The following is a 12,347-nucleotide window of genomic DNA, read 5'->3' as shown; positions in this document are numbered from 1 at the left end:
AAAAAAAAAAACAACCAAAAAACCAAAAAACCAAAACCCTGATGGATTCAAGAAAATGCCTTTGCCTTTCAGAAACAATTTGTAGAGGTTCAACGTAGTCAATTGTTCAGTTTCTCCACCTCTTTCACCATAAAGCCCCAAACCTGAAATTGAAGTTCTATGCTTTTCACAGAAGTTTCACAAGTTTGTCCCACATTAACTCGCTAATCAGCAAGAAAGCTGCAACACTTGTGTTTTCATACTGGTTATCACCCTATTTCATTATATTTCCTGTCATTTCTGAAATCAAGTCATCTCTCTCTTTTTTCCCCACTCAAGCAACAGCACCGAAGATGTGCTACTGTTTTAAAAATTCACTTAAGACTTGTTGGCTTCACAGGTGAACAAACATACTGGAAAACTCAGGGCACTCAAACTACTTGTGGCAGTTCACCCACTTCCCTCTGTACTTCTCTCCATAACAATCTATACCAAACATTGTTTTCTGTAGTAGTTCCAGGCCTGAATCAATTCCATATGAATAGGATTCAGTTATCACTGGCGTAAGAAATTTCTTACATTAACAGGATGTTTGACTTACCTTTCCCAGTCTGGAAACTCCTGGAGACATTGCCTTGTAAACGTCACCAATCCCGTAGGTTCTACAGGCAAACCAACCCCAGAGGAAAATGCATTAACTGCTGGAGCTTTAGTCCTTAGATTATTTTAAGCGGTAAGCTTTTAAAATTACAGCAAACATGATTCTTGGCAGAAACACAAGAGCTTAACTTTCCTCAAGAGCAGCTTTGAATCTTCCCCTAACAGCCCATGCTCAAACTGAAAACAAGTAACATGAAGACCAAAATACTCACTTCTCTTCTCCCTTTGGAGTTCAAGTATTTTTCTTTTTCCAGATCAAGGAAAAACTATTTCTTAAGTGATTTTCACTTAAACTGTAAACACTACTAGAAAGACTCAATAGTTGAGGTTAAAGTAAAATGTGCTGCCACTTAGAAAAAAGAAATTGTGAACCTTTAGAAGTGACTACTGTTCAGTGCCAACACACAATGCATAGAGTACTCAACCTATGGAAGGATGAAGCAGCAGCTCGTATTTCCAAGGAAGTCCTACTATGTCAATAAAGATGCAGTGTTAGTGGATTCCAAATCAAGCTATTTTCAGCCCTGCCAGGATGCCTAGTGAAATTCACTGTATTTCAACTAAGAAAAGACTCCTGCCCGCAAGAGAAAAAGAGGAGCCATTGCTCATTGAAGGAAGGATGCATTATTATCTTCTCTCCTTATTTTACTCAAAAAAGTTCAGTTTTGCAACAGAAAGAAAATATCAACCTTTTATTAGGTGATGTCATCCTAATAAAAACGTCATTTGAGACCCAGTTCTTTGCTCCAGTAAGTCTAGTGCACTGGCTTATGAAAAACATTCAAAGCAGTATGTAAAGCACAAACATATCCTTCCAAAAGCCTGAAATAATCCTATGCTTTTCTTCAAAATTATAGGGATTTAGGAGAAAAAAAAAAAGGGTTGCTTGCTCTTAAAAAAAAGCACACAGCTTTCAGTAATCAAGTGCTTTTCCACAAGGGAACTCTGGTATCAGTGGCGATATTTTACAAATTAAGCATTCACCTTTTGAGCACAAAGTCTTCAGCTGACAGAGTCTCCACTGTGTTCTTTTACAAGGAATTCAATTACCATTTACAATAAAAAGAGTTGCAAAATTGTTACAGTAATTTATAGAGCTAAGTTACTTCAGTCTTACTAATTCCTTGGACAAAAAAGAACAAGAAATAGGGTCTTTTAAAGGTATGATAGGAATTTTTAATTCAAGAAAAGAGCATTCAAGATTCTCATTAAATATTATTTAAAGTTATAACATTAAGAAATCTAATACGGTAGTTTCATAAATCATGTTCCCAACAGATCTCATATGCACAGGGGGTCACAGGGACAGCTGCATAAATTTAGGATTTCGTTTGCATGAAAACATTATTACTCAAGTATAAGTATTATTACTCAAGTATAAGTATTATTACTCAAGTATAAGTATTATTACTCAAGTATAAGTATAAAGAGTGAGTGCACTATATCTCTTCTCAGTCCCACACATAGATCACAATTTACTTTTTACCTCAGAGATTTAGTTCTATTGACGTTGCTGAAAGTTTGATAGCTGAAACAGGATGTAGCTACATTTAATTTGTGGTGAATTAAAATGATGATCTGAAGATGGACTGAACGAAGTAAAGGGATTTTTATATTTAATAGCTTAAAGCTGTCTTTCTTTTAAAACAAACACTTCTGAGAAAATATGAAGCTAATAGTGAAATACTGATATGTAAAGAAAAAATTCTTTAAAAAAATACTATAATAAGGATATTACTGCAGATGTGATGTATGCTACGGCAGTAAAATCTTTCTCCCCCAAAATACAATATATAAGCTGATACAGTTCTCGCAAAAATAAAACTATTTTTGAAAGCTTATGCAGGTGTTCAAATTCATGGTAACAACAGAAGATCTGACTATGCACACTAAGGAAAATATTGCGCTAACTTCTAAAAGAGTTGGGGATATCTCATGTCTTGCTATCATTTGTTTTATTTGAACTTCACAACAGCTTTGCTGTCGGAGAACAGAAGGGAAAAAACCTGAAATATCAACACAAGTAGGGGAAAATCCCTCAGAACTACAAATGTTATAGTCAAAGGACTAAATGTGCATACTGCAGGAAATCTGAAGCTTGATTCAGAATCTTTAAGCTTGTGATTTTAATGACTACATATGGTGCTAAGTTCCCTCTACATTCTCACTGATGAGGCGCAGCAGTAGTTGCATATATTACAAACATTATACATATGCATATTTATGTATACACATATAGACATATATATATACACAATTTTAATATATATATATGAGGGGTGTGAAAATGTATCTCTGTATTTTACACATCCCCTCATATATATGTTTTCAGAAAAAATAAAACGGAATAAGCTCTGTGTAAAAAATTTAATGGCATGCATCATCTATATGAGTAGTGACATGAATATGAGTATCAGTGTGCTTAGCAAGCTGGCTTTTGTTACACACTTCCATCATAATGCTGCATAGCGATTTCTAAATTTCATGGGATTAAATTTTGCATGTATCTGCTTTGTAGCTCAAAAAAAAAGAATAAAGGATATACTTTTTTCTGTGACTCTCCTAAAATAGCAGAAAAGGGTCTTAAGTTTCTCAGGCTTCCTTGGTGACCGTCCTTCAAACAATCTGAAAAACAAGAAATAAAAGCAATTAATTAGATTTCAGGGTGATTTGATTTTTTAACTATTATGCACATATTTCAATTAGCCTTGCATTTAAATACTCCACCGTAGAAAGAACTCTCTAGACAGCCCCTCTGTAACATGGGTCTTTAGGAGTAACAAGTTCGTTCGCTTGCCAAGTTTCTGATGAAGATGCTAAGTGAATGCCTATCTCACTCATACTGATTTTGGAATATCAAAAAACATAATTTCAGTATGAACACCCAGGAAAGCTACTAGCTTTATTTGCAACAGACTGGTTTGGATGCAAATAAGTGACTGAGGGGTGAAAACGTGTATGTTGAGTACTCCAAGATCCAAATGTCTTACCCTACTTTCAGCTCAGTGAGTTGCAGAGAAGAATTAATGCAACCATATTGCTTTCAAGAGCTGCACTGCCCCAGCAGCGTTTCTAAAGAAAAGAACCTACCCCCAACAGAAAGAGCTTCAGCCACTGGGCTACTACTGGCATGCTAACATTCATTTGTAAAAACCTAAGCATTAAAAAGAAGCATCCTATTTTTAGCCATTAAGTGAATGTATTCTTTTAAGGTTAGCTGAAATACTTTTACTGCATCATCTATCTTCCAGCAACTTGAACACGCATTACTTAATTTCACTTCCAACAAAGTGACAAGGCATTGTTATGGGCAACACATAATGGAATTTATCTGGAAGGAAGAATAGCAGCGACTTCAGAAATAATATCCTTTGAGTAGGAAGTTCACTAAAAGATGTCTGATACAGTGAAAGCCCCGAGGATGTAAGATTCCCCCGCAATAAACAGTCTAAGTAAAGGAATGACACAACATTATTCATTTGTTTCCGTGTACTGGAATGACAACCTGCCTTTAAAACCAGGAAGCTGTCAGGTGAATTTAGCTTTTAGTAGTGAACTAGATTTTTTCAGTATTTAAAAATTCTTATGAAGTATACATGCTGAAGAGATCAATTACATCCAAAATCTATATTCAGTCACAAAAGCTAATTTTAGAAAGGTTAAAAAGGTTTCATAAAAACTTTTTTATTCTTTGAATAATCAAGCAGGACTTTAAGAAGGCAAACTCCAGACTTATACAGTCTATTTTAAAATGGGCCAATATGCAAGTTCTATCAAGGGGTTGTGCTTGCACAACTAATAAGGGGTTCATCAAAGAAAGAGTTGGGGGTGGAGGGGGGGTGGGGGTGTGTGTGTTTGTGTGGGTCTTGCCTAAATGCATAAATGATCTCTGACTTTTCATCTGCAAGTTTCATTTGGTAAGAATCCTTTAACCTGGTTAATTTATCCATTAGCCCAATCATGCCTTTACTAGGTTTTTTGCCTTTTTACATCAAATTGAAATCTTGCTTATGCTGTAAACTCTCAGGAGAGAGTTCTTCATGTCACAAAGGTGATACATGATTCAGCATTACTAGCAGACTGGGCAGGAGAAGTCCAGAACTGGAAAAAACTATGCCCGAAATAAGTCAGATCAAGCTAAAAGGCAATGGCAAGGCAGATGCATTTGGCTTCATCCATTACAATTACTCACCAAAATGCAGTCACTCTGTCAACTAGGGAATTTCAACCAAATATTTTTTTAAATCTGAAGTGTTCACCATTGGCCTGCCTTTTCTCTTGTTAAAAGCTGTGATAACTACCTCTCTTCTTTCTCCTCTTGGATCAAAGCTAGAAGCTGATTTGCTTCCGAAAAATCTCACTTACAGCAGATAAATATTCCCAAAACACCATCTATAATGAGAATAATAATGAGAAGAGGTATCTGTATTTCTGTTCTAGCCCTATATGGCTGGGTAAAAACCACAGGGCAGCACAAAAGAATTTGAAAAGCTCTGGATTCTGGCACAGGCATCCCTTGCTGTAGAGGGATACTCCATACAGTGGGGATACACACAGTGACGTTCAAAATTATCTGTATTTTGACCTAGTAGCTATACGCATCCAGTAACTACATGCATCAGATCTTTTATAGCAGTTAGCCCAAGAGCTCTCATCACCCTTCTCCTCCTCACAGTATTTGCTTTTCTTCACTATGACATAACATAAATTGTACTTTCTCTTGAAAATCCACTATTAAATACAGAAAAATAATTTTTGAAAAATTATTTATTAAAAACAAAAGCAGGCAACACCAGTCCTGTACACACATTTTAAGACTAAATCCACCACAAATTATGTTTGTCCAAAACAGAATGCACTCATAAAAGGACAGCCGTTTATGGCAGGTTGAAGATACCATGTCTTAGATTAACATGCTTAGATTTACTTCATATTTTCTGTGTCTAGAATTTACTTTATTAGTGAGCTAGTGGCAAACTGAAGATGGCTATCTGCAAACATGCTTTTTATTACATATATATGTTTGCAAAATACAGAACACTAGTATATTGCTTGCGTATTTTCATGTAACCAGACCACTAGGAACCCTTGTCTTCAGCTGTTTCAAGTAGAAGGTGCTTTACAACATTAGGAATTTGTTTTAAAGGGCAATCAGACCAGTGGAAAAATCCCCACAGATTTTAATGGGCTATAAATTAGCCTAAAACCCACATAGTATCTAATTATTTATTGATATTCATTCAGTTGAATTTGACTGCTTCGTAGTCTTTTAAATTTCCACAGAAATCGTATCACAACGACATCAATGATTCAGACAACTTTCAGCAAGCTATACTAAAGTCAGAAGAAGAAAGAAAAGCACAAGAGAAAACCCAATCACCCTCCCCCCCCATACACACAGGCAACCAAGCTTGCTTAAACACAGCACAAAGTAACCAGTCATCTTTGTGAATGCAACAGGAAAAGCAAGTGATATTTACAACAACCAAAAATGGCCCAGTCCTGCCCCATTAATTTACGCGAGGATATAACATGGCAAAGTTATGAACGTTTTAACCTTAAACCTTACTTCTGAAATGATCAATTAGGCAACATTATGACGAGTTTTATTTCTGAAGCAAATATCTCTATTTTGAAGAGCAAAACTAGATGAGGCCATCAATAAGATAATAAATAAAATTCTTATTCAAGCTCCGAGACACAGATCCTACTAAAAAAACCACCCAAAACGTAAGTGGCAACCACATAATCAATTTCCTGACAGAAGAACCCAAGGCCAAAACCCATTAATTCCAATTAAAGAACTCATCCAAGTGAAGTGCACTGTAAATCAAATGCAAAGCACTGCAAGCCCACTTTCAGTTGAAGTAATTGAAATATTACTGGCAACTGCATATGTAAGCTGTTTTGCTTTGTACAAGATGTTCCCACTGCCATGCAGCTAACTTCAATTTAGCAGATACAGGAGCAAAGAAAGCTTTCAGGGCTGATCACCAAACACAGCTGCAAATTTATCTCTGGCTTTCCGGCTTCCAAGCCAGGGTAGCAGCAATGTTAATCAAATAAAAGGCCTCTACAGAGATACACTTAAGTATTTGAGGAATCAAGGTCAGAGATTTAAAAACATAAGAAAGTAGATGTGTGAACGATGTCATAAACACAAAGTAGATTGTTAAAGTCATTGTGGCTAACTGAAAACTCTTTCCTAGCAAATATTCAGACGCTTAATTCAATTGTTCTGAAGAGAAATCCTATATATAAGAAATAAAATATTAAAAATAATAAGAACTGATATTGGGAAAATAAAAAAAAATTTAAATTACTCAACAACTGTCAGTAAACATACAGTAACGTTACAAGGCAATAGTTTATATTATTTCAATAATTATTACAATAACATGTGCATTTGTTTTGCATTAGCTTTTTCATAAAATTTTAGGGTGGGGAAAAAAGCATTTTAAAAGTGTAATCAATATTCTGGTTTTTGTAGTCTCATTGACTGCAAACTCAAAATTGTCTTATTTTCAACCAACATTTCCACCTTAGAAAGCTGGAGCCAAAAGCTCTAAAGAACCTGTTCCTAAGTCCTTCAAGTGCTGAGACAAGCGGCAAATCTGCAAGGTACTTTAAAGGGTGCATTTCCAATGATGCAACATCAACATGACTTAATAACATTAAGAGCTACACAAAAGTAACCTTGGCATGCAAATAGTTTACTGGGGAAAAGTTGAACCAGCTTAAGTAAACAGTTCCGAAATACATTGTTTCTGATTACAGTATAATTAAAATACAGTAGTTTACTTGTAAAATTTAATTTCCAAGGAGCTAAATTGATCCCTTGATGTTACTTGAAGAACTGGCTCCAGCAATTTTTACAAGCAGAAGGAACTATTACAATCATGTGGTTTAATCTCCCAGTTAAATAATTTCATATTGGTATTTCCATCCCCAGCCTGTATCTTCCCATCCCCAGGCTGGGCTTCCTTTGAACGTTTCTTTTCAAAGAGTATAACCATGTCTTTACGTTGAAATCAGAACCTATCATAAGACTCAGAAAGCTGTCCGTGCTGTAACAATATACAAAAATTTGCAGTATGGATTGTACTGCAAAGAACACTTCCCATTCATAAATTCATGACATTTCATGTGTGCTGTTTGCAAAAGTGTGGATACACAATTTTATACTTATGGTCCCCACAGTTAACTACATGTGCGTTTTCTTAACTACCACAGGCACATAGAAGTGCCTTTTCCTTTACTACTATAGTTGAAGACACACTTATATTGTTTCTTGTATTTTAGTGTGATCTCACTAAAGGTAACATAGCATCTAAGCAAGTGCAAGACCTTTTTCTAAAACCTCATTTTTCTCCTACAAATAAAAGTGGAAGGATTTACAAGGAAGTGTGGATAGATGAATTTCACCCAGTAAAGGGACTGAGCAGGGGATGTGATGGAAAGTTAAGGCAGAAATGAAAATAATGAATAGATGTTACCTTCAATCTCAAGAACAGAGCTAATCACTAAGCAGAGCTTTAGTCTAATGTATAGAATGACACAACACCTGGAAAAGAGAATAAAATAAGCACCCTGCTTTTAGTATCTTGGTGCGTTTCAAAGCCTAAGCTTATCTGATGTATACATGTAGGGGTGGAAATACCACACTTGCGTATGTTACTGTCAAACTTGTATTACTCTCCATATGATTGAGGGCTATTTTCATTAAAAGGCTGAGCATTCTCAATTGCTAGCAAACTCAATGGGAACTACCAAAATTTCATACTGATACACGAAACCCTAAAGGAAAAATTAATATAGTGTTGAATGGCACAATAAACTCATCATTTAGGATTACATCAGTTGCACCAGGGAGCACACAAGAAGCATCTCTTCCATCTTTCTCCTGCAATTCCCCCCTGCCCCCCCCCCCCAAAAAAAGTGGAGTTCCATGAACAGAAGACAAAAATAAAACCCTCTTTTTTTCAAAAACAGTATCATATTTGTGAGGAAGGTTGTTTGTTTTTTTTTTTAGCTTTGATTTGCAATGCTAAGCACGGCTGATCAAAACACTCTGTTTGAGTAAGGGTTCTGTCACAATATTATTTGACATTTTTATTCCATTGTGCACCAAGGTAACCTTAGTCACACACATATTAAGGACTACCTATAGATATTAGTGCATCTAATGTCTAGGAAATCTGTATGCATTAATGTGCACAGAGAGAGAGAACTCCATCATGTACGAGTTGGAATGTGTATATAATTATGTGTGCTTATCACATGATTGCACAGGATAGAGAACAATCTCTTTCACTCTCTAATATATGAAAACAATTCAGCCTATCATACAGGAATAACTGGATTTACATTAATTACCTGTATCCTTTGCCTGAAGTATTTTGAGAAAGCTGTTTCAATTGATTATGTATTGGGTGGAGTTCCCCTCCATACAGAAATATTTATCTACCTTTTAAACCAGACTGCTACATCACTAAAGCTTCACTTCAATGAAAAAGATGGAAGATAGTTCCAGTCAGTCACTGGTCAAGGACTTTTCATGAAGAATAGAGCTGCAACAAGTGTTTCATTGCTACCATTTACACTCCCTTTATCAAGAGAAATGAATTACACAGTGTTTCATTCCTTCTTACATACCTGTGATTTGTGAATACCAATACCCCAGACCCACTTGTAGTCTTCAAAGCACCCCAGGGAGCGTGCAAGACAATCCACTAGGATGCAGGAAGAAAATGTTTTTGTACCACTCAAAAAAAAAAAAATTAAAATAGTGTTTATTTCATCTTTATCTCATCCTTTTTAATTTTCTTTTCTTGTGCATGTTGTAGAATATAATATATTGGTAGAGTAGCACATGTATGTAATTTATAAGTAAATAAATATGCATATATTGGGGGTGCACACTCAAATTTTTTACTGATAGGTATGTGCTGTCCAAAAAAAGTTAGGAGGCCACTGCCCTAGACAGCTTTAAATACTTAAACATCAATTACGTAATGTAAGATGAGGAAACCTTAGCAAATTTAAAATGGGAAATTCTTATATCCAATAGAAAATATAAACCCTTACTAGAAAGTCCTGCAGCCATTGAAAATATTTGAAGTGAGAACTAAAAGTAAAGCTACTCAGAATATCAAAACTTCAATTCATGAAATTTGGACTTTATATAAATCAAACGCAGAACAATCCAGATGAGAAATTCCTCCCAGAGAGGTGAAAGGCAGACAAATGAATCAGCTCTCTGACAGTACAAAAGGAAATGCCACTGTCCAGATCGTGCACTTCCCAACAGGAAAATGAAGCACAACCTTACACAAGTCAGGTACAGCAACCTCAGTTCTGCTTTTCTGGTGCCTAGTGTATGTCTCTTCCACTTAATAACATGAATTCCATCCTTCCATATTAAAACCACTTTCCTTTTCTCTGTTTATACAGGAAGTAATTCAGAGTTTTTGAATTCCCTTGGCATCAAGCAGGAGAAAATACAATACACTCAATAATTCAACCTCATAGGCAATTTCTTATTTACTGTCATGTGTCATAGGTACGAGCTGTCATCATCTCAAAGTTATTTAAGAACATGTACTATTCAATACCCTTATGTTTAATTAGAACTTTATCTTTAGAATAAATAGTGACTTTTAAGAATTGTATAAACAAAAAGTTGGGCAATGTAATTTTATTGGTAATCTAGATGCAAAAACTATCTTTCCATCTCAGACACTCACATATACCCATAGCTCCGTTCCCTGTGCTTTTCATTTTGGACTTTTGTTTACTGTGGCAAGTAACTTGGAGCATTATAAACCTGTTTTAAGAAAACATTTTGGTGATTTAGGAGTCTTAAAATACATCAGATTGATACTTGACTTTGATGAAATGATAAGGTGCTAACTCCAAGTACTCAACACCAAGGAACAGCAGGGTAAAATGTTTTACCCTGAGGATCTAAAGCAAAAGACATCCCACAGCATGGTACAACTAAGTTCTGGACTAAATTACTATATTTACTAAGCTAACAAAAGAAAAAAATTCAGAGTGAGTACTGTTTTAATCACTACAGCAAAGTATGCCAGACTTGTTAAGAATAGCGTCTTTTTAAATTTGGTTATTTAGAGATTATTTCATCATTTACCACACACAAACGTTGATGTTAAATTTTTCAGAAAATTACACTCTTTTTAAAGTATTCCATCAAGGGCTAATTAGAACATATGCCTAAGGTAGGCATAATGGAATCCATTTTGTAGGATCAGTGTCTGTAAATTCAGAAAACCTAGAACCACTTTTCGTAGGAGCAATGCGTGTCTCAGTCCAAACCAAGTTCTCTCAAAGTCGCTAGATAATTTATTCCCCAGAGAATACTCATTAGTGTTGTGAAATTGATGTTGTTTATGAAGAGACAATTGCATTACTGGTAAATTAGATTTCAATTCTCCTGCATAAACGTACTATACAGTTTGCCCATTTCCTTTCATATATTATACATTCCATAAAAGACATATATGTCTTAACTAGTGGGTTTTTCCCCCTCATTTCCAATCACTTGAAATTACTTTAAAGGTTTGTTTGATAAAAGATGAAGAAATTCAGTCCTAGTGGAATACTGGCAGTTTCGGACCAGCACATCCACTAATATATGTGCCACAAGATCCAGCAGGCTTATGTCCTCAGACATACTACCTTCAGTTATGAATTCAACCTCAATTGCTTTGATGGGAGCTACTACAGATGCATAGTATCTCCAGTTTAACTACAGTAGTTTTTTGAAAAAGGAAAACAGAGGAGTTATTGTAACTTGACACAACAGCTAATTGCAGATCCATAGCAGGTCAAAGACAGCAAAAGCAAAGTGCATCTTTTGACAAACCTGCCTCCCTTTCAGTCATGGAGAACACTGACTCAAGGTTGCCGAAGTTTTTTTTCCCCTTATACTTTGCTTTTACATATACTCAAACTAGCTAGTTTCGTAAATTACCAAATTCTACAGTGTTAAGACACAGGTCTGATAACTTGGTCAACAGAGGGGAATAAAAACCTCTACAGCGTGGTCTTGTGTGATAGTGGACAGTATCCATTTCAGCATCTTATAAAAAAGAAATGCAAGAAAGCGTAGTTCAATCTTATCTTTAATATATTTCAAGAGGAATATATTTTTCATGGAATTGCTATGTTAAACCACAAACTACTCACAAAGAAGATTAATTATGAGCATCACCATAAGAAACTACTTTAAACTGTGCAACCAACATCATAATTGTAGAGATGATCTCAGAAGAGTCAATGCAATTCATGCTCTACATTCAACCAGAATGCAACTTCTGTGGAAAATTTACCAGAAATAGGAATAAAATGGCAAATTTAATTATTTCTTTCTTTTGTGATGAGCTATTTTTGCATAAAGCTGATGATCTATTTCCATCTTATGTATTATAAAAGTGTTTTTAAAAAGAAAAATTGAACTGTAAATTTAGTGTGATATTTTGAACAGAAGCAGTATTTTATGCTATTTAGTATGATCTAATGTTTGGCCACTGAACAGATGTCATTCTAGCTACTAGAATTCATAAATATTAAAGCTCTCAAAGTTAAACTATGAATTCCATTTTATTAACTACATTTGAAAAGAATTATGTAATTAATGACTTAAGAATCATAATAGGCCCATCCTTGCCAAGTACGAAAGGGAA

The 12,347-nt window shown here is 35.2% G+C and overlaps 1 protein-coding gene across 5 annotated transcripts in view; it reads right to left on the bottom strand.

The window, feature by feature from the left end:
- PARG (poly(ADP-ribose) glycohydrolase) overlaps positions 1–12,347 on the bottom strand; it is a 72,575-nt gene that overhangs the window by 23,291 nt on the left and 36,937 nt on the right. For all 5 annotated transcript variants that reach the window (XM_087764802.1, XM_087764805.1, XM_087764803.1 and 2 more), the window contains 2 exons: positions 3,185–3,264; positions 581–641 (listed from right to left, as the gene is read on the bottom strand). In XM_087764802.1, coding sequence (XP_087620928.1) covers positions 581–641; positions 3,185–3,264 — 141 coding nt within the window. The remainder of the gene's footprint in view (positions 1–580; positions 642–3,184; positions 3,265–12,347) is intronic.

Source organism: Nipponia nippon, unplaced genomic scaffold (genome assembly GCF_047370975.1).
Source record: "Nipponia nippon isolate SJK-2023a ecotype South Korea unplaced genomic scaffold, ASM4737097v1 scaffold_3, whole genome shotgun sequence".
NCBI lineage: Eukaryota > Metazoa > Chordata > Aves > Pelecaniformes > Threskiornithidae > Nipponia > Nipponia nippon.
The sequence above is the reverse complement of the archived record's forward strand: the minus strand, read 5'-3'. Positions and strand labels throughout refer to the sequence as shown.